This window comes from Diorhabda sublineata, chromosome 7, assembly GCF_026230105.1.
Source record: "Diorhabda sublineata isolate icDioSubl1.1 chromosome 7, icDioSubl1.1, whole genome shotgun sequence".
Lineage (NCBI taxonomy): Eukaryota > Metazoa > Arthropoda > Insecta > Coleoptera > Chrysomelidae > Diorhabda > Diorhabda sublineata.
Window position 1 is genome coordinate 10,665,987 of NC_079480.1, and position 25,579 is coordinate 10,691,565.

The following is a 25,579-nucleotide window of genomic DNA, read 5'->3' on the forward strand; positions in this document are numbered from 1 at the left end:
TCATATTCTGATTTTTATTTAATTCTCTGTTTTATATTTTCTAATAAAGAATGTAATATAATTATTCAACTACCGTAATAAATTTTTGCCTTCATATATATTCATAAGTTAATAAAAAATAATAATAATCTGATTTTTTTATTGTTGAAAAAAATCTAATACACGACTACATATGTAACACGAAATAACGCGACCGCTGCCGGGTTAACAGAAACCCCTCACATTAATATAGAGCGAGCGATAGAGGTAATAAAGTATGCATAATGTGAGTACCGAATTTCGCCAACAGATTTAAGTGAAGAAAAAATTTTTTTATTAATAAGTATAAATGTACTTAAAGTAGATAAAAAATCACCTTTTTATTTTGACACTTGTTATTGATGAATCTACATAATGCAATACAGAACTAATCTCATTTTTTTGCAACTAAAAACATTGTGCCACAATTTGCAGTACATTTACATAGTGGAATTAATGACTCTGGTAAAGTCAGCTTCGTCATTTGCCTTGGACGTAAGTCACCGTTGAAATTTTTGTAACGAAATGAACAATAATTAATGGGTGGTAATTGTGTTTGACGAGCATTTTTGCATATAAACGTTTTTAGTGTAGCCCTTAATAAATGCAAATGTAAAGCATCTCAATCGCATATCACTCTCATCAAATTGAAATTGAAACCTATATTTCGAGATATCAATATAAATATCAATTCATCAGCAGATAATTTTTTCTTTGAAAATAAATAAGTGCAAACTGCTTCTAACTGTTTGAATTGCTCATTATGTAGGTCAAGCGTTCCCAGATGCATGAGAGCTGTTTGTACAATATCTTCAGATGCAACTTTCAACCATTGAATTTTACTACCAAATTTACCACCAGTGGCGTAATCACTTACAGCATGTAATACTGGCAAAATATTGCATATGTTTTCATCCAGTGATTCAGCAGCCAAATGGTATCCTAGAAAACATTTCTTTGTGTGAAAAACGTCAAACCATAGTCCGAGACACCCAATATATTCTAAGTACTTCCAACCAAGACAAATACATCTGTATCATCTTTGATTATGTTAAAATGAGCATATTAAATTCATTCAGCTTCTAAATGGTTTGATTGTAATTCAAGTACCTCAAAAATTAAAGATCCTCGCAACTTGAAACATTTGTTCGAACAGGCTGCAATTTATTATGAGAGTAGTGGGAAAAGCTTTACAATAAGTAGGAATAATTGGTTGGATATTATGATAATATGATTTCTTAATCAAAGATTTGAATTTCAGCGAGAAGTTGTGATTTTAGTGACTTCCTGTAAAATCCGTCACTGTCAAATAGATACTTACAGTAATTCAATACTTCATACGATGCCAATATCCTTGTATTTAGTCCACGTTAAAAAGCCGTCATGAATGATTTTTTGAAATTGTGTCCTTAAAGTTGACAAATTTAGTTTTTTGTATAGGGTCTGATAATTTATTAGTTTTCTGGAAAAATCTTCCATTTCCGTATGTGGTTAATAGAGCCTCCCTATTTTCTTTAACATTAAGTTTGCATCGCGAAGTTAATTCTTCCGCAAGTTCATCTCTGACAATATTGCATTCCCTATTAATAGTAAATGAACAACAACTTTTGAAACCCTTAAATGTACTTTCAATTTCGTTTTTTTAGTAGTTATTTTCGATTGTGTCCATTCTTAAGACTATTAATGTCACGCTCTTTTTGAAAGAATACAGAAGCAGCTATCTTTGCTTTGCTTATTCATTTTTAGTGATACCAATTAAGGCTACAACTGCAGAAGATCATTTCTGAGACTGTTCTAGTGCTAAGTCGCAGCCAACTGCATTGAATGTTATATTACCTGCAGATCATATACGACGTCTGCAGGTAATTTAAACATATTTTGTAAATAAATGGTCCCCCCACGAATATAATTTTGTGTGATTCATAGAAAAAAATAATGTAAAAATTGATGAGTAGACAATAAATGTAATTCATATTTACTACCTCTGTCAACTATAATTGAATTTAAAAGAATTATTTCAAATATTTGAAGAGTTCGTTTTCAGTACTCATATGATTTAAAAATTTAGAAAATTGGGAAAAATTGTTTCAATTGTGGTTTTATGCTAGTTAAATTTATCGCTTAAGCCGGTACGAACCTTCTCTACAGTTCTTTTAATTCTTGAAGACAAATATTCATACATAAGTTTATGTGCTCTAATACCTCTGTTATATTGAGCACCCTTAAAAATTGATGCAAAGTACTTTCCCCTTAAACATTGGCTTCTACATGAATGCTGTCTACTCACTCCCTTCTATATATTGGCTCAAACATCGTAAGACATTTTTTTGTAGATGAAATGTTCCAATTTCAATATTAATCCCTGGAATTCTTGACTATTAATATGTTTTCACCAAATTTATCGATAAGTAGTGATTTCACGGCACCTCAATGTTCGTAAGTACAGTGACTCGTTAAGCTAAGTGCACTTTGTTGGTAACTGGTGTTTAATTTCATCAATTATTTTGTCAAATGCATCGATAAGTATTTCTTTAGAGATCTGATTTGTAGGTCGTCTGGTTGGCACCCGAAAACTTCTCGGTAATGTTGAATAATCAAGGTATCACAAACATTGTTACCTAACCCTACCGCAAATAAATCTTCAGGCCGTTGACAAGTACTAAGTTCAGTGAGAACATGGTTATGGTTGCTGAAATTTCGGAGCATAAATGTAGTTGCTTATCTTAGTTTCTTGTTACCTTCTTACAAACGAGACAAACGAGATTATGGAGTAAGCTTCTACACGTTTGCTTTGGAAGTTGAAGCAGACACTTCTTCTTTATATAACGTAATTCTCGACGCCTTATTTTCTCCTCCCTAATATAAGTGGTACCATAAAAATTCTTGTTCTATGGAGTCTGGATCATATAGTTCATATAGAAAACTTCTCACTAATGCTGTCTTTTCTTCTAATTGTTGCTTCTTTAATATTAAGCAGCGTCCTTGACCTTGGTTTTTCCACTAAATCACTTGAATCATCGCAAAATAAGCGAAATTGTTCGTTAGGTTTTTATGTTTTCAAAATAACTAACCAACACTAAGAATTTAAGAAAATATTATTATTTTATATGTATCTACAAAAACACGATTTAACGAAGCAACGTCGTTACGTGAATATCTGTAGAAACACACCAGGGCCTGTGCACTGGAATAGGAGAAGTTCAGGACGATTTTCAACGCCATCTATGTTATCGGTTTACATCTAAAAGCTTACTTTCTGGTGTTTTATTTTTGAGTTACAATCATGTATCGAGAAACAACCTAAGATTATTGAATGAACAACGTCCATCTTGCAAAGGTGTTTGATATTGTTCGTTTATTAGCTATTTGCATTTGTCGTGTTTACTTACTAGGATGCACGAATAAGCAAGCGATAAAGTGAGAGTAATAATTTACTATCTATATCAACATAAAAATATTTAAATTGAAATCAAGTTCATATCTAAACGAGAATAACTCTTTTCTTCCCAACTTCATTAATTTGTATTTAGGAAATCATTTTATTGAATGGTTAAATATGTTGAATGATTTTATCCTTATTTTACTTTTTTATAGACATTACATTCCGAATGAAGACGTTTGCAGAATTTAGTTGCAAAGAATAAATAACCCCAAGTTAGTGCGTGCAGATACAGTATTATAATCACATAGAATATGTGGTATTCATTTTGAACCAATTTGTAGAAACCCCAGTGGCAGGTTAAAAAAAGTTTCACTGCCAACTCTACATTTACCTGGTAAGTACTTATATTTACTGTGACAATAAACCTCTTATGAATCATAGTGAAAAGTTATGCAGAGGAAAAGAATTGCCATTTTTGTTTGTAGGTTAGGGATCTACTAATGCTAGCGCTGTTAATAAACTGTTGGATGATACAAAAGCATACCGTATCAGGAATAATATAGATTATAGATAATAAATTCCAGGCGTATTTAATAGATGGAGAAGAAATAGTCCATTTGTTTGATTATCCTCATTTATTTAAATGTTTGAGAAATGGATTAATAAATAAAAATCTACAATTTTTTCAAAATGGGGTTTCAAAAGTAGCTTCTTGCGAACACATTATAAAATTATATAGTATGGATAAAGAAATTTTTCAGTAGCTTCCCCAAATTAACAAATCAACATATTTTTAAAGACAAAATTAAGAAGATGAGGATGGAGAATTGTATGCAAGTATTTAGTCGGACAGTTACAACGAGAATGAAAACTCGTGCAGAGATCAGCAATAAGTTGCAGTCAGAATCTCGCTTTTACAACTGAAACTGCAGATTTATTATTGTTTTTGGACATGTTGTTCGACAGCCTTAATGGAAATCTGTTAAATCCTCCTTTAGGGAAAGAATTAAGGGGAGTTACCACTGCCACATCCAAACATTTAGATACTTGGCTCAATGCACTGCCAGTTCATTCCATTTTATAGACCCATCAACAAAGAGTGGTAGATGGATAAAACCATCAATTAAGAAACTACCATTCACCATTAAAGAACTTGGCAAAAGTTGAGGCAAGAAGGATTCAAATATTTGAGTGCCAGAAACTTAAATCAAGATGCTATATTGAAAATTTCTTTGGCATGGTAAGAAGTCATGGCATTAGGAATACGAATCATTCATGTGCTGCATTTGTTTCGTCGACAAAGTCTTTAATTGCAAATAATTTCATGTCTAAACATTCGCTAGGATTTAATTGTGAAGACGACTTTTCAAAGGGGGCATTGGATACAATAGAAGCTCAAAAAATACAGGATTATTATCTTGTCACTCCTTATATAGCAGGTTCAGTAGCGAAGAAATTATTTAAAATTCTCAAATGCCACTTGTGTAAAAATATAATATTGACAAACGAATTAATTAAGGCAAATTCATTAATATATTCTACTAGGGAACATAAAAAAATGTTTTATGTGCGCTTTCAGCAAAATTCTGTGAGATTTTCAAAAGTTTTTCTGATAAAATTTTCGAAAGATTGCCGCAATTGATCAATTTGTTAGGCATAAAAAACAAATATTTCGTTTGTAGGATTTGACAGACATTTCCTCAATATTTTGTACGGATCATAAGGATTATGTAAATATTAGTTTTAACATATGCATCTTTCATTACATAGGTATTATTAATAAAATTTTGAAGGGCAAAGATCAACAATATAAAGACTATGATATTGTGATGAATATGGCATATGTTAAATATAGGGAAAGCTGCAAGAAAGTCAACGGTAATCATTAATTAACCATGGTTATAAAATCAGTTTTTTATATACCATTGTTTGTACCATGTACAAACAGAAACATTTTTTAAATACGCCAACATCTCACTGTTGACAGTCCTAAACCTGCTACAGTTTGAAGGAGAATTTTTTGTTTGTGGATATAGTTATAAAATGTCAAAAGCAAAATAAAAATTATAATAATCATCCTGTGTTTCAATATTCCATCTACCTACATCTTATATAAACAATTAAATTGTGAAATTTAGATGGTCGGACCTGGTTGTCACATAATTTGGTAAATGAAACCAAAATATTTTACATAATATTTCATTTAAACAGTATTTTAATTTCAGGTATTCATATTTTCTTGTAAACAACAATATTTGAATTTGAAATGTTAGCAAAATGAAAGTATTTTGCATAATACTATTGTTTCATTCACAATTTGATGCGACAACTAACTTCGGGCATTTAAAATTATTTTTAAATTCCCCGCGAAATTAGCATGGATATGAACCTTAGATCAAATCTTTGATTATAGAAATCTTTTTTCTTGGTACGAAGCCTGTTCGAGAGATGTCGCTAGGATCGAACTTTGTCATAAAATTTTTTATACAGAGTGGCAGATCAATCGAGTATATAAGAAACACACTAAACGCGTACGCGCGCCTTGCTTACTGTAAGAGCGATGAGTAGAAGTGAAGAGAGCGAGAAGGGACCTGCACACTCGGCGGTAAAATGTGTTTTGTCAGTATTAGGGTCTCAGGTGTCAGAATACGGTCATATTTGCCGTCACTCGGATTTTGCATACTCAACTACCTCTAGTGTCTGGAATATAAAGCAATATCGAGAGTGAAGGTATCGCAGTTCGAACACTAAAAACTCGTGTAGAATTCACCCAACAGTTGGAGATAGCATTTTTTATAGTAGTTTTTAGTTGTTAAAAGATTTAAGATTAAAACCACTATAGAGCTCAAAACACCATGAGTGATATGATTGATGTATATTCCGGAACATATTGGTTACATTCTTTCTACAGTAAAGTATGATGATATATCCCTTCTATATGATGAAATTGATAATCTACTATTTTACTTGAATGGTGTCGATCCCCATTTACAATTAACTACAGAAAAAGAGAATACTAAACAATCATTATTTATTGAAAATAAATTTATTAGAAAGTGAAATTTCAACGACATAATTTCTTAAGATGGTGTGAAAGTATTTCATATTTATATGTAAATTATAACGAAGTCTTTACCAGCTATATTATAAGCGGTTTCTCATTGGCAAAGAAACACCAAAGTATATTAAAGTTAGTCCAATTTGGTGTTTCATTGCCACGTTCCCAATAAGAAACCGCTCATAATATAGTTGGCAAAGACTTCGTTACAATTCACATACAAATATGGAATATTTAAAATCATGGTCCAAAATCAAAATGAACATCGCGAAACATTATAACAGAAGATGGTTCCTACTACAATGTCGAAAAAAGAACATTCTTCCCACCTTTCTACAGAATAATATCGAGCATATTGAAAAAATACTCATACGCCAAGAGCAAGAGACCATCGATAGTTATTACACCTATAATAGGTTAGTACATAAGCTATTAAATAATGAGATTGTTTGTAATCAGAAAACAATATTCAAACTTGAAAATGATCTTTTAGAGCAAACTACAAGTTAATATATGTATAATAAATTATTTCATACAATTAAAAACAAACAAAAGAAGAAACTTAATATTCCTATCAACAGAAAAATCATTTCAGTTCTCAAAACTCAAGATGAATGGATTGAAAATATTTCATATATAAAGATACCTAAGGATACTCTACAGTTTCTATCATCAGGCCTAAATTCAGTATTGAACCTATAATTACTAAAAATATTCCAATTAAAACTATGTTAGTCAATATTGATTACATATCCTCTTTCAGACAAAATGAACACGAAAATGAAATGTGGTATAGCCAAAGCAACCAACATTTTAACTAACCACATTCATGAATCCAAACAATCATTTGTTTTTAGAGATCTATTACATGATAACAGACATTTTTTGAAAGAAAGTCCAAATTTAATAGTCATACAATCTGACAAAAGTAATGTCACAGTCATTATGGAGAAACAATGTATTTATCCAAAGAACATTTCTACAATAATACATCATACAAAGAACTTAACAATGATCCAACTTTTTAGAGTTGTTTTTAGACACCTAATAATTGTAAGAAATTAATATAACAGGTTCTTAACAAATAACAAATTGACAAGGAATCTAAGAAGAAATTAACAAACTATAACAGTATTTCTGTTAAATTCTACTGCTTAATAAAAATTCATAAGCCTGCTCTATCAGCTAGACCCATTGTAGCATCAATTAATATCCCATCGAACCCCTTACAAATTGGTTAACCGAAATTTTAACTGAATCTTATGATTATTATATGAAGGACTCCTCTAAAATCAAATAAACTTTCAATAATATGATATAACCACCGAATTATGTTTTATTAGGATTGAATGTAATATCCCTATTTAGTATTGTTCAGTATTGTAATATGCCTTAAGTAATGTAATATGCCTCACAGCTCTACAACATAAATGTGCGATATGAGTGAAAATTGCAAACTTAATAAAGAATCTCTATTAGAATTCATAACATCATTTCTAGCATTTCTATTCCATCTATTCATACATCTTCACCATATATAAAATCAGTTACCCATAAACTTTCTGGAATCTTTAAACAACACAATATTAACATAGCGTACGGAAAACCCTTAATATTCAATCCATTTTCACTGAAGTAAAAGATGAAACACCAATAAAAAATTTCCTTACATAGTATTTGAAATCCCTTGTTTATATTGTGACAAAATACATTTGTCAGTCGAAAAGGTCACTAATCAGTAGGATAAATTTCCACAAGATTGATGGCAGATTATAAATAATTAAATATAAATTTCAACTTTACTTGTAATGACCTAATCTGTAAAATTTATTGTCATTTATATTCTAAGAAATAAATATTCAGCTACATTCATAACGACCCAGCCTATAGAAATTCCAATGAATATAGAACATCATTCACTAGAACTCAACGTCATTCATAATCTAACCAATTAAAAATTAATAAAAATCCCTATAGTAACCAGAAACAATATTCCAATTAATCATTATTTCCATCAACGTCAATTTGAATATTGAATTCTGAATCCTATGAATTAAAAATTTTTTACAATAATCAATACAATTCAAAACCACCGAAAACGAAAATCTTAATTATTGTAAGTAAAATGTTGTTATTGTTATACATTTTTACATATTTCTTATATTGTATATATATATATATATATATATATATATATATATATATATATATATTCATGAATATCATAATAAGAATAAAATCAAAATCGAAATTTTTATTATTTGTTTTAATAAGAAAGATTAATTTTGCCTTAGTTTTTGTATCTCAAATACGTAGTAGTCATCAATTAAATTATTTGTAGTTGTATCAATATTAATCGAAAGATTTAAGAGATAAGAAAACAAAGAACATGGATGAAATAATGCCTACCGAACCTAAAAATTACGAAAATATGCTTATAAATAAAAAAAAGACAATTTTGTATGATGTGATACGCAAAAAAAGATTGGAATTGATTTATGACAGTTTATTTTTTTTTGTTTTATTTGTTTTGTACTGTTCTTTTTAATATTATGTTTCATCATTGATTATTTACAAATCATTATTATCACTTATTACTATAATTATTTATTGTAGAAATTGAAACAAAGAATATTTTTTATTGTATTACTTTCCGTATCATATTTTACGCAATTTTTTGGCATTCTTCTGAAATTATCCTCTTAAAGTGGTCCACATCATCAAATGGTTCTCGCTGATAAATCTGTTTTAAGTAACCCCATAAAAAATAAAAGGGAATCTAATCAGCAGACCTAGAAGGCCAAAAAATATCTGAATACCTGTGAAGCACCTTCCCATTTAACACATTTTCAAGGAGTACTCTAACGTTTCATGTATTATAGATGGAAGCACCGTCTTGTTGGAACCCAATTGTCATACGTTCTTGTAATGCCAGGTCGTGCAAAAAATCACTTGATTTTCTAATATTTGTAAGTATTGTGCGGCATCTAACGAATGTCAACAGAAAAAGGTCCAACTAATTTATTTTTGTATACACTACACCGTACGTTCGTTTTAAAAGAATATTGATTCCGAGATTTTATTACAAAGTCTGGATTACTGTTAGATCACCAGCGACAATTTTGTGATGGTTCCGTTTGAAGAAAGTGTTGCCTCATCGGAAAATATAATAGTTCTTGTAAAAAGAGGATCTTCATCCAACTTTCCTTGGATCAGAGTGCAGAATTCAAAACGAATATCGTAATCCCTTGTGTACAAATTGCGGTTTGTGTGCATGATATTTATTACCTTTCAAAATATTTGCCACTGTATGTTAACTTACTGAAGTAGTTTAGATTGCAGAGGCCCTTTTCCTTAATGACATTTTGGTTCTTATGATGTGATAAAAGCATCACTTTAAATCACTGTCTTCATTCGCAACCCGCCTTCGACGTTTATCCTTAAATTTAATTTCTATAATTCCACTAGCATTAAATTTATTTGAAATTGTTGTAACTGTTGAATGCCTATGCTGATGTCTATTATTAAAAATATTTGCGGCATCTCTATGTGTTTTATTTTTCTATTTTTTTCTTCACGACTTAATAAATTTGCCTTTTTTATTGTAATGTTATAAACAACAACTCACTCTGACATTCCCTGTTACATATTTTAAGTCGGGGCATCCTAAATTGTGATAAATTTCATCTCACCAGAATAATTAATACGGAATGATAAGTAAATAATTACAAAACCTAAATTTTTATAATAAATGGCTCTGATTGCATATTTAAATATAACTTTTAATTCGAAACAAATTTTGTCCATATGATTTTTCTGAATTGTAATTGTACATAATTAAAATATTTTGACAAACTTCGTATACTGCTCTAAAAAATTGATATCTGATGGTTGCATTTCAACTTTTGGACCATGCAGAGTTTTATATCAAGAATAACTTTTTTTCATAAAACCACTAATAAAGAAGTTTTCCATATGGTTCCAACTTAGTAGACAAACATATATAAACGTATATATGAATGAATGCATCTAAATGTTCTTGATTTTAGGTCTCTTCTGTTATAAAATTAGTTTTTTTGATAATTTTTGTAAGAAAGATAAATTTTGACCTTTCGACTTTTTTTTAATTCTTTATCACAATATTTTGATAGTACAAAAGAAAAGTATATAAAGGTTTTCTTATTGGAAACACCAAAGTAGACTAACTAATATATTTTCCGAGCTTTCGAAAACCTATGTATTCATCGTCTCCACGTTCTGAATTAGTTAAAGGCTCAATATTTTACAATTCAATTAAAAAAAAAGGAAACACAATCATTTGCAATTGAAATCAAATCGAAATTATTATTTCCCACATTCCGCAATAATTTGAGAGAATATTCACTGGAAATTTCATATTGCATTTCTCTCTCTCTCTCTCTCTCTCTCTCTCTCTCTCTATATATATATATATATATATATATATATATATATATATATATATATATATAAAACCTAAGAATAATATTTGGAAAATGAATTATTTTACCTTGTTTGATTGCTATAGTAGATGTGGTTCCTCCTGGGGAAGTGATCAGCACCGGACTTTGCACTGGCGTAACTTTAAGAGGTATATGTAAAGATGTTAATTGTTGGGGCGGGGGAGAACCTTCAGTCGTTGAACCCACTGAACTAGGGTCACTAAATCCCTGCGTATCTTCAGGAGTGTCAAAAAAACATAAATTGAACTCGGAACCGGCTTCGAAAGTAATTTGCGGAGAGTTTATCTTTTCGGGAGAGGGAGCGCGACCCAGGTTACCACTCAGCGATTGATCTATTTTGAAAACGTCCATTTTACCAATCGGCTGGTGGCACAAGCTCTGAAAAATTTACCGAAACAGTTCGTATCCATAGTACTTTATTGTTTTCAATGTTAGTAAAGAGCAGGTTAGTACGGTTAGTAAGAAAAATCGATAGTGAGTATGCCAATCTTCTGTACAGCGAAAGTATCCAAAACTAAAGCAGCTGTCTTTCATCGAACTTAATCTAATGTAGCTCAAACTAGGGGCTAATTGTGTCAATAATTTTTCATTCACAGAAAAATGGAGAGAATTGATTGAAATACATATTTGACTTAAGTTCTTACAAATTGGGGAAAATGATATAAATTTAGCTATATGAAAATTTCAGATTCTTATTGCTAACTACCGTCATAGAGGCACAGATTAGCTCATTCGTGGTAATATCAAATAATTCCAGTAGTTTTACTACCTCTTTCTGAACCCTGTGTTAAAAATAACAGTGTTAAGGAGTGAAAACATTCAAAGCTAATGTAATACAATTCTAAATAAACACTTTAACATTCAGTTTGGTCAAATTAGACTAAAATATTGTGATTGAATAAGACACACTCCCACAGCTAATTTTGATGAAGACATAATCATAAATGATATGATTATGTCTTTTTCGAAACAGTAAATTTCATCAGATCAAATAGATCAGACAAAAATTATAGATCTTAAAATTGTCTACAAAAACTGTCTTCATATTTTTTTGGCTAAGTGGCTAAGTATCATGATTTTTAATATATCACGATTCTAAAAGTGGAAAAGGTATATTATACATAATGTGAACGCATATGCCACATTTATACTTCATATATATTTATAATTTATTCGCTAGAAAGAGAAAGAGCGAGTGATAGATTGGTTGGGTTGCTTGTGATTTGCATTATTCATGTAGGGGGAAGTATATATTAGGTGTTATTAGGTTTAGTCCTGATACCCCTGCAGATCTGGAGTTATGAGGGATAAACGATAGTGGAGCGATGTGTACTGCAATAGAATGAACAGAGCAAATGAAAGAGAGAAGAAGAATGGAAACACATAAGCTCCTCAAACAAACCTTTCTTCGTAGAATATGGATAAACGAGTAGGTATGCAGCTTTCTAGTGTGATACAGTAGATGGGAGAGGTGTTTTTGGCAAAGAAATTGTTTCATGAGATAGTATGAATTACGTATGGATATTGGAGCTCATTTAGACAACTCGGATTGTGTGTTGTGTAGATATCGACAAAAACGGTATTACTGGTGCTGAGTCGGCACTTGTATTGGCAGTATCTGAGAATGGACATCTCGCAAGAGAAGTGCTATTTTGTTTAGGTAATATATTCGCTCTATATTCGATTATGGAATGGATGTAGGTTTTATACGTATAAGTGAGGTGTATTCGTCCAAATTTTCTTTCGAGTGCATTGATGAGATAGACTCGCCTCCCTACTCTGTCCAGAGTATTGTTCAGATCGGTCTAGTAATGGAGCTAGTATAGAGCATTGTGGACGCCACTAAGGAGAGTAAATGGTTGGGATAAGCAGTAACCGATTTTGACATTAATGGAGTGGTCCCTTATTCCTCAGTTTTTCATTCTTATTATATTGAATAGCATCTGTCTGCTTCATTGTTTGGATGGCTTTTATTAGATAATCTACATAAAGTAGTTTTGGGTTTCTCTGAAATAGTAATACACGTGTTTAGTGCTTTGGCATTTCTTTTTACACTTTGCGCCTCTTAATCTTTTTGACAAAATGTTCAATTTCGTTTCAATTATGGTAAATTTCTGACTCAAGGCGAAGTAATTACTTTGAATCGAAAATGCAAATTTTGATAGACTAATATAGATATATTTTTTTTAATGAAGCTCAGTGTTTACCGTGAATATCTAAAAACCTCTTTTCACCCAAATTCAACTTTTTCAATTTTTTTATTTGAATTGTTCATGTCCAATGGACGATCTTGTGTTTTTGTGAATTCTCATATATGCAGAAATCTTTATCTATGGTATATCAACATTATATCGGTAATTATCCCCATTTTTTCAAATAATTATTATTTGGAATTTAACATTCTAGATATCTAGAATTGTTATGGAAGAGTGCAAATTTTTTGATGAATAATATTATTGTTTTAAGACTACGTTACAACAGAATTCTTATCTGTATCAAAATATTTTTTGTATATACAGAGTGATAGATTAATACTCAAAATTCTAGAGGCATACAACTTTCATTTAAAAAAAATTGCAAAAACACATCATTTAAGAAAAAATTAAGACAACTGAATAGCTTGAATTAAAATTTATGGAAAAAATGTGTTAGTCTAACAATTACCCTCATACCAATTGTATTATTATTATTATTATTATTATTATCATTATTAACCGCAAAATAGGAAATAGAAATTCTAATAATGATAGGTTGCGGTGATAGACCTCAAAGTCACGAAGAAGTATGTGCTTTAGTTAAAGAAACGCATTTTGAATCACCTCCAATTGTTAGAAGTAAGCAGAATTGTTGCAAAATTTATTAAAACGGGAAGCGTGACGAATGAATCAAAGTCTGGAAGACCAGGAATAAACGATTATGTAAAGTTTGATATTTCATTGTCATTGGAAGATAGCCCTCACGCAACTACAACGAAAATTGCATCACAATAAAATATTATTCGTTTGTTGTAAAGTTTTAGAAAAAAAGAAAAACTGCACCCATATAAAGTTCAAGATGTTCACGAATTTTAAGATGATTAGGACAGATGCTTGGGAAACTTCCTAAGGCATTGTGATGAAAATACAAATTTTATTATCAGTGTATCAGATAAGGCAACGTTTTGTTTAAGTAGTACAGTACATCAACACAATTATAACTACTAGGCTCCCAAATACCCAAATGATTAAGATAAAATACACCCGGTCCCTATAAAAATTAAAGTTTGGGTAGATATCGTTAAATAAAGATTTATTGGTCCTTAGTTCATATCTGGGAATTTAACAGTTCAGAGATATATACAGCTTAATAGTTTCGGTTAATTAGTCTTAAATGTTATTATCATTTTTTATAATGCAGAAAAACAAGCCCTTTAAAAAATATTAATGACATCATTACTCTGACAAATTTTACGTTTTATTTTTTTTTTCACTTAAATCAAAAGATGTGGAATACAATATGTAAACTGTTTAATGTGGTTTTACATTTTTTTAAATGACAGTAACAAGATCCAAGAACCTGCAATAGTCTTAACCAAGTGAAACGTTGAGAGCAGTAAACTTACAACATTCTCCCCATTTGAAATGATTAATGAGATTATAATCTATATAGACGTATTCTTTGGATAGAAAATTAAGTTTTCAAATTAAGTCTCAAAATAATGATAATAATAATTTTTTACATAAATCTCCTAAAATCGTTGAATTTACTCATGCAAATTACCAATTCCAAATCACCATTACCAAATACCAACGGGCTATAAAGAACCCATTTAGCTCTACCAATTCCTTCACCGATAACCATACAGTCCAGTCAGAACAGGAAAAAAATAAGTAGATCGTGGAATACATTGAACTACGCAAAGTTTTTTGTTGGTTAGGGACATAAGTAAATATGCTGAACGTAAAGAATAACTCCAGACAAATTTAATGCTTCAGTTGATCGAATATGTAGCTTTTAAGGTTTTTGTGGAAATCAAGGACAAGACAAATGCGATTCAAATTTTGTCTTATTTAATACCTTCTAAATTCTTTATAGATGATGTAGTTATATATTTCCTTGTTCGGCAGACTTGGGCAGTACAGCCAAACAACTTACCGCGTGACATGCATAACTCCGTGAACTCTAGTGAAAACGGCATAACTTTTCAGTTTTCAATATGCTTTTCTTGAGTAGAAACCAAGTTGTGAATTTTTAATTTAAGAATTTTTTTTCTTCATCTTTTTTATAATCTTATGCTAAAGTTTGTTTAGATTAGATATGGTAATGTCATTCAATAAAGTATATAATTTTTAGAAATCAATTTCTTTTATGATTATTTTAAAACACATCAATGCTTCAATTTGTTTCTATATTATTATCAAGTCATGGTTATGTTTTGAATGAGGTCTTCCACTTCTATAAGCACGTCTCATCTTCATGGTAAACTCCTAATTTGACAGATAAAAATCTTTCCATATCGCTGTTAATCGGTTCATATACATATGTTTCCATGTCTCATTGATATCTTTATTTTTTTACTTGTTTATCGTTGATAATTTTCACAAATAATCGTAATCTAACATTCCAAAATCTATAATTATCCATGAGCTCATCATTTTTGCTGTTTATTTGGTATATTTATATTGGAAATCGGTAATAAGCAATTTATTGTTCGAGTCCAGCTGCAATCAGTTGATTCTAAATGGTTACTAAACCACTTCACCAACCATTCAAAAGAATGTTGATGTTGCATCACAACCATCAAAACTAATTGAAAATCTCAGATTATATATCTCCTGTTCTATTTCTATTCAGAGCAGACAATATCTTTTAATTACTTAAACAATACGTGGTTTACTTTTCAGCATATTTATTTGTGTCTCAAGGCAATAAAAACATTTTGGAGGGTTGGAAGTTTTTCCTTTAAACAAACTGCGATTACCGAACTATCTCATTTTCTCTTCACGCTATATTTAAGTAGGTCATTCTTAAAAGTAACAATGATTTTTAAATGATTAAGAGTGAATAAATTATATTTGAATGCTTTCTTAATCGATTCATATCAATTTGATTGATGCAAGAGTATAGAGTGCTCAAAAGTGATACTACAAAATGATAACTGACTAAATACGAAAATTTATTGCTCAAAGGCGTTATTTAAAGCGAGCAACTTATAAATGATTTAAAATTTGCAATTTGGCGCCTAAGCTCAATTAATATATATGAAATATCAATGAATTACACATATGGAAGCTAGTGCTATTATTTTTTATTAGATAAATTATTTTTCTCAACATTTTGAAGCATAAACCAAAATATATCGAAAACTAATATACAAATTTTATCTGGAATTTCATGTACAATTTGAGAAAAAAAAATTAACAGGTTCACTTTAAATTTGCACAAGTGCTCCAAAAGTGCTAGGCTCGAGCCTGCAATTTCATGTGATACAACTTCGTATCAGTCCAGCGCAACTCGCAAAAACTTGAGAGAATAGAGAACGCCTCTATTTTTCACAACTTCCACCTTGTTACCCTGGGTCAATGCAGCAAGTAACTGTTGAATACTTTGATAACAATTCCTATTAAGGGCGATCATTGGCTTATTGTTTCAAACTTGAACTTTACAAAGAGCAGGTACTCGATGCAATGTCTACAAAAACAAATAAGATCGACAGGAAAATGGCGTGGAGAATTGGATTCGTTCATTAGAAATATTTAGATATAACATAAAACTTTATATTTTATAGCCAATTAGAAGTATACAATTTGCAAAAACGATTTATACTATATTCAAGTTAGTAAATATTAGCGTTTCAAAATACGGAACAGCGATTTTAATGGAGTTGCCAAATATGACAGGTAAAACAAATTTAATTCTGTCACTTAGCAATCTTGAGCTAGAGTGATAAAAATGTGTCATCACTGTCAGTGTTAATATTTTGGAAATATATATACTCCTTTTAATTTCCCAAAAGCTTTTGCGTGCGTTCTAAATGCGAAGAATATTGTAGAATTCTATGCTTAACATCAATTTATTACTTGCGTGAAAATCATTTTCTGGAAAGTAATTTCACAAATATTATCTACTTCTATTTATGAAGTTCATAGTTGTGCCAAAGTTCATGACTGTATAGTAAACCAATAACATTCATATGTGGTAATTATACAGATATAGCTAAATACAGTAGCCAAAAGGTAGATAGGTAGAGGAGGACCCCATAAATGGCCACCTCGTTCCCCGGACCTTACAAAAATGGATTTTTTTGGTAGTGTTACGTCAAAGAACAAGTGTACAAAATACCCGCGACTACTAAGGAAGACATGAAGAATAGAATTAAGGAGGTTTTCCGAACTGATGATGTCAATATATTACCTCGTGCTAGTAGAGCTTTCGAGGATCGCATATTATATGGACGTAAATGGTAGTCATTTTGAACTTTTAATAAAATAGTTATTTAAAGTTATTGGTTCTTTCTCATTTGCTGTTAGTTATTTTTGTTTAATTTGTTTATTATCTATATACTAGAAATGTTTTAAACGTTACATTCAGTGTTCACTTGTTAAAAAGGTGAATATTTTTAAATCAAACTAAAAATGTCAAGAGTGTACATTATTGGACATAATTTGAAGGGATAAAATAATTTTGTAAGATGGTAAAATAATATACTGGGTGCTCCATTTAAAAATATGAAGTTTATGCTAATTGAAATCTCCTGAATTCACAATTTATGGGAAAAGAAAAGACAGGGCTAGATGCAGAATTTTACATTAAATTCGATGGTAAACAAATATACATGGTGTCCTATTTAATAAAACTTCAACTGAATTAATGTTTACTTTCTGATTAGTATTTATTTACATATTACAGTCTTTGGTTTAGTTGAAAATTTATGTAAATATGACTTTTTAAATAAACGTGTCCCAGTTCTGTGATATTTTCGATCGTGAATTTAGGATAGTCCGAAATCAGAACTGGGTGAAAATTAATAACTAATTTTAAATGAACCATGAAAGTAGATTAGTTCTGCCACGTATCATCGAAGGCACTCGAACCGAAAATCTACCAAGCTGTTCCTACTAAATAACAAGTTTGTATTTCTTCTTAGAGGGTTAGTGCCGTCATATACTAAAAGAAGGCATCAGCTTCATTAAAATCATCTTCATAGCTCTTTGGCTAGTTGCCTATATGACTCATGAGTTTTTAGAAATGAAGACAAAAGAATATGTTTCAATACATAACCAAATTTCCGATATTTGTTGTAGGGTATATTTTTTTTATTTCATTTTTGATTTGTATTCGATATCCATATCTGAAAGATATCGATCTCGCTAAGATCTAATAACCCTATAGGTAAACTCTCATAATTGAAAACGCCTTTAACAGATGCACTGCCGATTATTCCAGCGGTGAAGTCAACCGCAAAAAAATTTATACTAGCGCCATTTGCTGCGTAGGGTCTCTGATAACTACAATTATTGATAATTTGGAAAATATGGAGAGAAATATAGTGGAATCGAGAAAACTTTCTATAATAAGTGTATCAGTCTATTGAAAAAGCTATCAGGATAAAACGCAGTTTTGCCCAGAAAAAATTCGAAGCATACCAACCGAAAGCTTCAATTCTGCATATACTGTTGAAAATATTGGGTTTTACCAATAAATGCAGCAGCTTTCTTGAATTGGAGCCTCAAAAATCTTTCCTGAATCTACTATCTGAAACTGTCCTACAACAATTATTGGTCAGCTTTATACTGATTACCGTTAGACTTAGTCCAACGGGCATTTAAACTTCTTCTAGGTACATCTTACCACAACGAGAGCAGGTAATATCCGCAGCCTTCATACCATGGCCTCGATCAAAGCAAACATGCCAACAATAATGATAGTGATATTGCTGTAGCTTATACTCGCTACGTCATTGACCTAATTTCTCATGTAACGACGCTTCTTGTTTTGTTCATTTAACATGTTTCCAAACTTTTGTTTCAGTAATATACAATAGTGGCTTTAGGTTTACTTATTCTTCATTTACCATACTGGAAGATATAACTGGAAGGATTTCGAACCTGCCAGATCCTATCATTTTTTATACACACAAAAAATTGCAATGAATCTGCTATATCTTAGCGATAAATAATAAACGGCCGATTTGAAACAAATTTATAATTTATATAATTCATAATTATTGGTATATTATTTTTTGGTGATTTTCAACTGTTTCAAGACAATTTATGCAAAGAAAAAAATTTATTTTTGGCGGATAATCATTACAATTTGATATGAGTTTCAGATACACATTTTGGTTTAGAAAAAGATTCCAAAAGTTTCTATGAAATACAAAATATTGGTGAACCATTTTGAAGATTTGACATTAAAGAAGGTAATAAATGCAGAGGAGTACTACTACTACTTAAGTATTATGTCGCATGTTTGTAATCATTGGAGTAACGAATAAATAAAATAAACCAGCAGAATTGTATCCACATAATATTAAATAAACACCGAAAAACTTAAAATGTTTATGCAGCCGTCCATTAGCACATCAATTTAATTAGCACATAATTATCTTCTAATTAGCTATTCAATATTGCTTCTGAAGTAGTAGCTGATTTTCACATTCGCAATTAGTTTTTTCTTAAAAATTGGCGATGAATAGACATTTTACAATAATATTTTTCAAAATTGACTGTTCCAACGATTATAACAACGAAGACTATGATACGTTACATTCATCTATCTGCATGAATACTCACTTAATATTGTCAAATTGTGGCTTATTTATAGAAATATGTGTTGTGTGGTGAAAGTGCATTTCTGCCTTTCATGCAGTACTTATTGACATTTGTTAATCAGTATTTTGATCTCGTAGGTTGATATATTTATTTGAATTTCATGTTGTTTTCTTATCTACCTTATCTACCTATAACTTAACGATATAGAAGATGTGGTAAGATAATTAATTAAGTAAATTATAATTTCTTTTCACTAGTTTTTTATATCACTGTTTATCATTCACTCATTTATTTTGTTCTATGAAAATCCTTTTCTTAATTGTTAATTTCTGATAATTTTTATCTTGAACTAATATTTTTGTATTTTAGAAGTCAAATTGAATTCTCATCAAAAGTGTATTATTTTATCCTCTCAGTGAGTCTAATTAACTCATTATATTTAACATTCACATTTAACATTTATTCAATTGTAGTGAAATTTATAATGAATATTATGTCGAAAGCATCTGGCTTGGTGTATATTTAAATCAAACCACAGGTCAATACACATAACACCTGTTGACACAAAGCACTTTGTTATATAGCTATCAAAGAATTACGTAAACACCCTTCTTTTAAGAATGACCCAATTAAACACTATCCGTTAATCATAACATGAACCTTGACTTAGTTGTCGTAGCAGAGAACGTAAAACAGGTGGTCGCGTAGTAATCGGGCGCCTGGACGCCATCTCCACGTGATCATTAAGTCCCGATGGACGTCTTTTTCAGCGAGTAGAGCATAATCGCGTTGCCGTAGTACTAAAACAACCTCCGAAGACGATGATCGAGGCCCGGTGGACTGGAGTGTGATGTTAGGAGGATGAGGTACAAGGGAGAGAAGTGGTGGCAGGAGGGAAGTAATACCATGCTACCGGCTCCTAGGTTGTCGACCTCAAAAATTCTCAGCGTCGAGTTGTGTTGTTGGTTGGTAGTGCTTGAACATAGATAATGATGTACAGTGATGACGATGGTTTTGATAATGACAAAAAATGGACACTTTTTTTTTACAATATTTAGTTGGATATTAATGAATCTATTGATAATATTTGATTCTAAGAAAAACTCAAAAGATTAAGGAATTTTCATTCATTAAACAGAGCAAGTGAAGTATATATACAAGGTGATTCATTAGTTGTTTTCCTGAGATACAAGTTAAAATATTAGAATTATTTTTGCTTTTTCTTTCGGACTGATGAATATTTTTCTATCATATATGTTAATGAATGTAATCACATAGAATACATTTAATATTTGTTAACTTGCAAACGAATACGAAAAGTTAGATGGAGCCTAGATGCCACGTCACGAGTGAAATTATTACATTAAAGAGATTTTTTGAGAGTCCAAAATTTTTTGTGTGAATAATATACCTTTCTTTATATCCATTTGGGAAAGATTTACAGATTAACATGGGACTAAAACATCGAGTGGGTTCAAATTTGAAGGTACGTTTAATAGTAGGATATAGTCGTTTAGATAGATTCTAAAATTTAACAGCTCAACTAATACGAACAATATAGAAAATCGAAATAGTTTTGACCAAATATTCCTTTAATAGGTATCAAAATTGGCAAAAAAATTCATAAAAATTCTCAATGTGGCATGTGGAGCATAGGACTCAATTGTTTTATTAATTTATTATTAGGAGATTTTCTGATTTAGCAAAACTATCGAAAATTGAAGATTAACTTACCCCTCACAAGCTGAAATCCGTGGGTAATTCAGATGAGGTTTTTCATTAATTTGTATCAAAATTTTATCCTCTCCATCAACAGAAATATAATTCGGTAGTTCCACTTCATTCTTAGTCTGTATTCTTTTCAACATAGGTCACATTATATGGATTTTATTGTTAATGTTATTATGTTTTAAAATTCATGTATTAATATTAATCCTTAAACAGCGAATACATTCACTTAGTAACTGCACTCTCATGATAGCGAATAAACCATACCATTAAACACCTCAAAATTTGAAGACACTCCATCTTGCAGCCCCAAACAAAAATTATTGGAGAAAAAATCATTTTACTGAAATGGCAACTCTGCTATTCCCCAAAAGTATCAAATATCAAATATTATATTTGCCGAGAAAAATAGTTCTTTTACTAGAATTGATTATTTACCAGTTCAAGATCTTAGAAAATTTGAAATAGATTCCATTGTGAGGCATAATTATGACCAAACTAATTTGAAGAAAGAAAGTATTTTCACTAATACAACGATCATTTTGAACTGTTTGTTGTTTCTAAAAACAGGCGTTTTTTGTTATCATTTTTAGTTATTATGGATTATATGGAATTCGGTTCAAAAGATATGGAAGATATAATTTTCATTCGACAGATTCATTATATATAATACAGAATTATATTTCTAGATGTCGTTCTAATTTACACTAATATTCCATATGATTTAGTAGCACATATTTTAATGGAAAAATGGAATTTGATACATCAATTACTTACGTTGAATTTCTAGAAAGCATAATGCTCATCCAAACGAATATCTAATATTTTCAATATAAAGATAATTCTTATCAACAACCGAATGGTGATCTCCAATTTCGTCATATTTTGCACAAATAGTAATGGAATATGTAGAAGAAGAAGTGTTGAAAATATGAAATTCAATGTATTATTCAACCCTAAAATGAAATTTACCATAGGAAAAGAAAACAATAATCATTTTAATTTTCTAGATATAACGTTTATCAAAACCAACTTAAAACAAAATTAAAAGCAAATTATATACAAAAGAAAAATAGTCTCGACGATACCTTAATTAGAACTCCACCAAAAAACTAAATCCACCCAAATCTTATCCGAAGGAATTAAAAAACTCAACATCATCTTGATAAATAATCAATATCCATCAAATCAAAAAAACAGAACAATTAAACAAAGTTTAAATAGATTTCATAATAATAATAATTAAAAATTACATAAACATTAAAATGTTCGTTTACAAAAATAAATATTATTAGTAATAGAGATAATAATTATTCCATGCAATATATTCTCAGTAATAAAGAGCAAATTTAAATATACTATGCGAAACACAAAAAGGGTCAAATAGATTCGAGAGAGTTTTCTTCTTCCTAAACCATCTCTTCATACACCGTACACCTGGTACACGTGTATTGGTTACTCTCAGAAATAGAATCAAAACTGGTTTCCATCTTAAAAGTTCATTCAACCTCCACGTGGTTATGTACTGTGGATGCAATGGTGCTTTTTTCGTTATTGCTTTGCGGCACAGGACTACTTTCTTTTACTATAGTTACAGGAATTAAAACTCGGAATTTCTATGCAACGTTGTCAGACGATAAGGTTTATAAAGTTAATATACAAATTTTTGTTATAATAAGCTATAAGTTATTACTTGCTTCAAAATATATTTCATTGGATCTTTGAGTGATTATTAATTAATTAAAGTATAACTATTGGTATCATACAGGGTGATTGATTAGCGTAATAAAGTTCAGTGCCTCTTTTGTCCTTTGAGATATCGATTCAAAAATTTGAAGGAATATAGCCATCTTCACATTTCAAAATTATATACAATCTCACAGGATGTTCCACAATGCTGTGCCATATCAAATTTATAATGAAACACCCTATATTTTATCGCATATTTGGAATCAGCTTCACTTCCCCATTACAATAATATCATCTGATCAACCATCTGTATGTTTCTTTTAATTTTTATATTTTTCTTCTTCCTCTGTTTTTATTTTCTGTACAAAAAAAGTTTGAAGCGTATTTTCGAAATCTTTTCATTAAATATTAGGAAAACTTTACAGACTTTGAAAACTCATATTCTTTATATCTTTTGATACGAATTCTATGTAATAAATATGACAGACACTTGGATATTATACCATTATACTGATTCTAACAATACTATTTTACCTATTAACACGCCTTGACCATATATAGAATGAGTTACTCCTAAACTTTCTGGAATCTGAACCATATAATCTAAAAGTAGCTTACAAGCAAAAATTTCACACTTCAATGAACATTTACTAGAACAGAAGATAGAGCACCAGCCATTGAATTGCATAACATAGGGCATGAAGTTTCCTGTTGTGTGTTCCTTAGATACACGTGTCTTTTATAGAAGACATTCTATGAATAATGAATTTGTCCAATTTTGATAACTGAGAACTACTACGAAACAACAGATATTGCTCAAATTATGGAATGGAATTACAAGGAGTAGACACATTGAGGCCCTGGAGTCAAAGAAAAAGCTGATTCCAAGGCTGGTCTTGAGGTAACTAGCAGTGATAGTATCAACAGTGATCTCGATGATGAGCATATTATTTTTATTGTCTATTTCAATCATTTTATAATTTTTTTGTTTCAGCTTTTCCTTTCCTCGCTGAAATTCCATGAAGTAGGCAGATTGAGGCCTTGGAATCATCCAAAAAAAGGGTGATTCGTTGCGTGGAGTAGGCAGATTGAGACTACTAAACGAATAATCACGGCTTCAAAGTTGGAGCTGAAACGTCGAGAAGTTCTTTTGTTCATGACTACGGAAACTTTTCACAATATATATATATATATATATATATATATATATTAATCGGGTTAAAACGTTCTTCGCCGTCTTCCGATTCCCAGTTTCCATTTTTCTCGATCTTCTTCCAATCCTCTCTCTCGAATATCCTTCTCGATAACTTCTCTCCAGCTTAATCTTGGTCTTCCTCTCTTTCTTCTTCCTTGTGGTGCCCAATTTAAAATTTGTTTGGGTATGCGGTCTTCAGGCATTCTTTGGACCCATCTTAACTGATTCACCCTAATGTCTTCCGTAATCGTGTGTTGCACCTTCATGATCTCCCTGATTCTGTCGTTTCTTATTTTTTCCAGTCTTGATATTCCTGCCGCGCGTCTCCAATAATCTATTTCTGTGGCTTCAAGCATTTTGACTGTTTTTTCTTTTAGAGGCCAGACTTCGCTACTATATGTTGTTATACTTTTTATTATGCTATTGTATATTCGATGTTTGTTTACCTTGGATATTTGTTTGTCCCACAATACACTATTTAGTTGTCTTATTGCTTGTCTTCCTTGGTTATTTCTTTGTGCTATTGCTTCATCTAATATTCCATCATTAGTGATGATCATGACTAGGTATTTGTATTTTGTACAATGACTTATTTTTTGTTGTTTTTCTTCAAGTATTAAATTTTGTTGTTCTCCTCCAATACACATATATTCCGTTTTACTAAAATTTACTTCTAGACCCCATTTCCTGTATTCCTCTACTAGCTTTCTTGTCATATATTCTAAGTCTTTGTAGTCCTGTGCCAAGATTATTTGATCATCTGCAAAACACAGGGTATATAGTGTGGAATCGATTAGTGGAATGCCCATGTTCTTACATTTCCTTTTCCAGTGTGCTAGTGCGTGTTCCAGGTATATCTTGAAGAGTGTGGGCGACAGACAGCATCCTTGTTTTAACCCCTTATTGATGGAGAATCCTTTTGAGACCTTGTTTCCTATTTTTCATAAAGCTTTTGTACTGCTTTTATTAGGGCCGCATTTATATTTGTTCTTTCCAAGGCATCCCATAGTTTTGTTTGCGGTACGCTGTCATATGCTTTTTTAAGGTCAACGTACAAAAGGTGGAGTTCTTGATTTTTGGCGGTTTTCAATATTATGTCCGAGTGCATGTCAAATTGTCGATAATTTAATTTTCTCGAGTGCGCGAATGCGCACGAGAGGAAATTATGAGACAATTTGACATGCACGAGAGGGCATTTTGGCAGACTATTTCCTGAGTAAAATTTAATTTAAAATAAACTTAATTCTGTGTTTAAAATTTGTTATTCTTTAAATT

The 25,579-nt window shown here is 30.7% G+C and overlaps 1 protein-coding gene across 2 annotated transcripts in view; it reads right to left on the reverse strand.

Annotated features, from left to right (window-relative positions):
- Nucleotides 1-25,579, reverse strand: part of LOC130446339 (ecdysone-induced protein 78C) — a 167,722-nt gene that overhangs the window by 57,587 nt on the left and 84,556 nt on the right. Inside the window, exon 3 of one of the 2 annotated variants that reach the window (XM_056782537.1) lies at nt 10,987-11,317. The exons of the other annotated variant lie outside the window; for it this stretch is intronic. Coding sequence (XP_056638515.1) covers nt 10,987-11,317 — 331 coding nt within the window. The remainder of the gene's footprint in view (nt 1-10,986; nt 11,318-25,579) is intronic. 2 annotated transcript variants of the gene reach the window in all.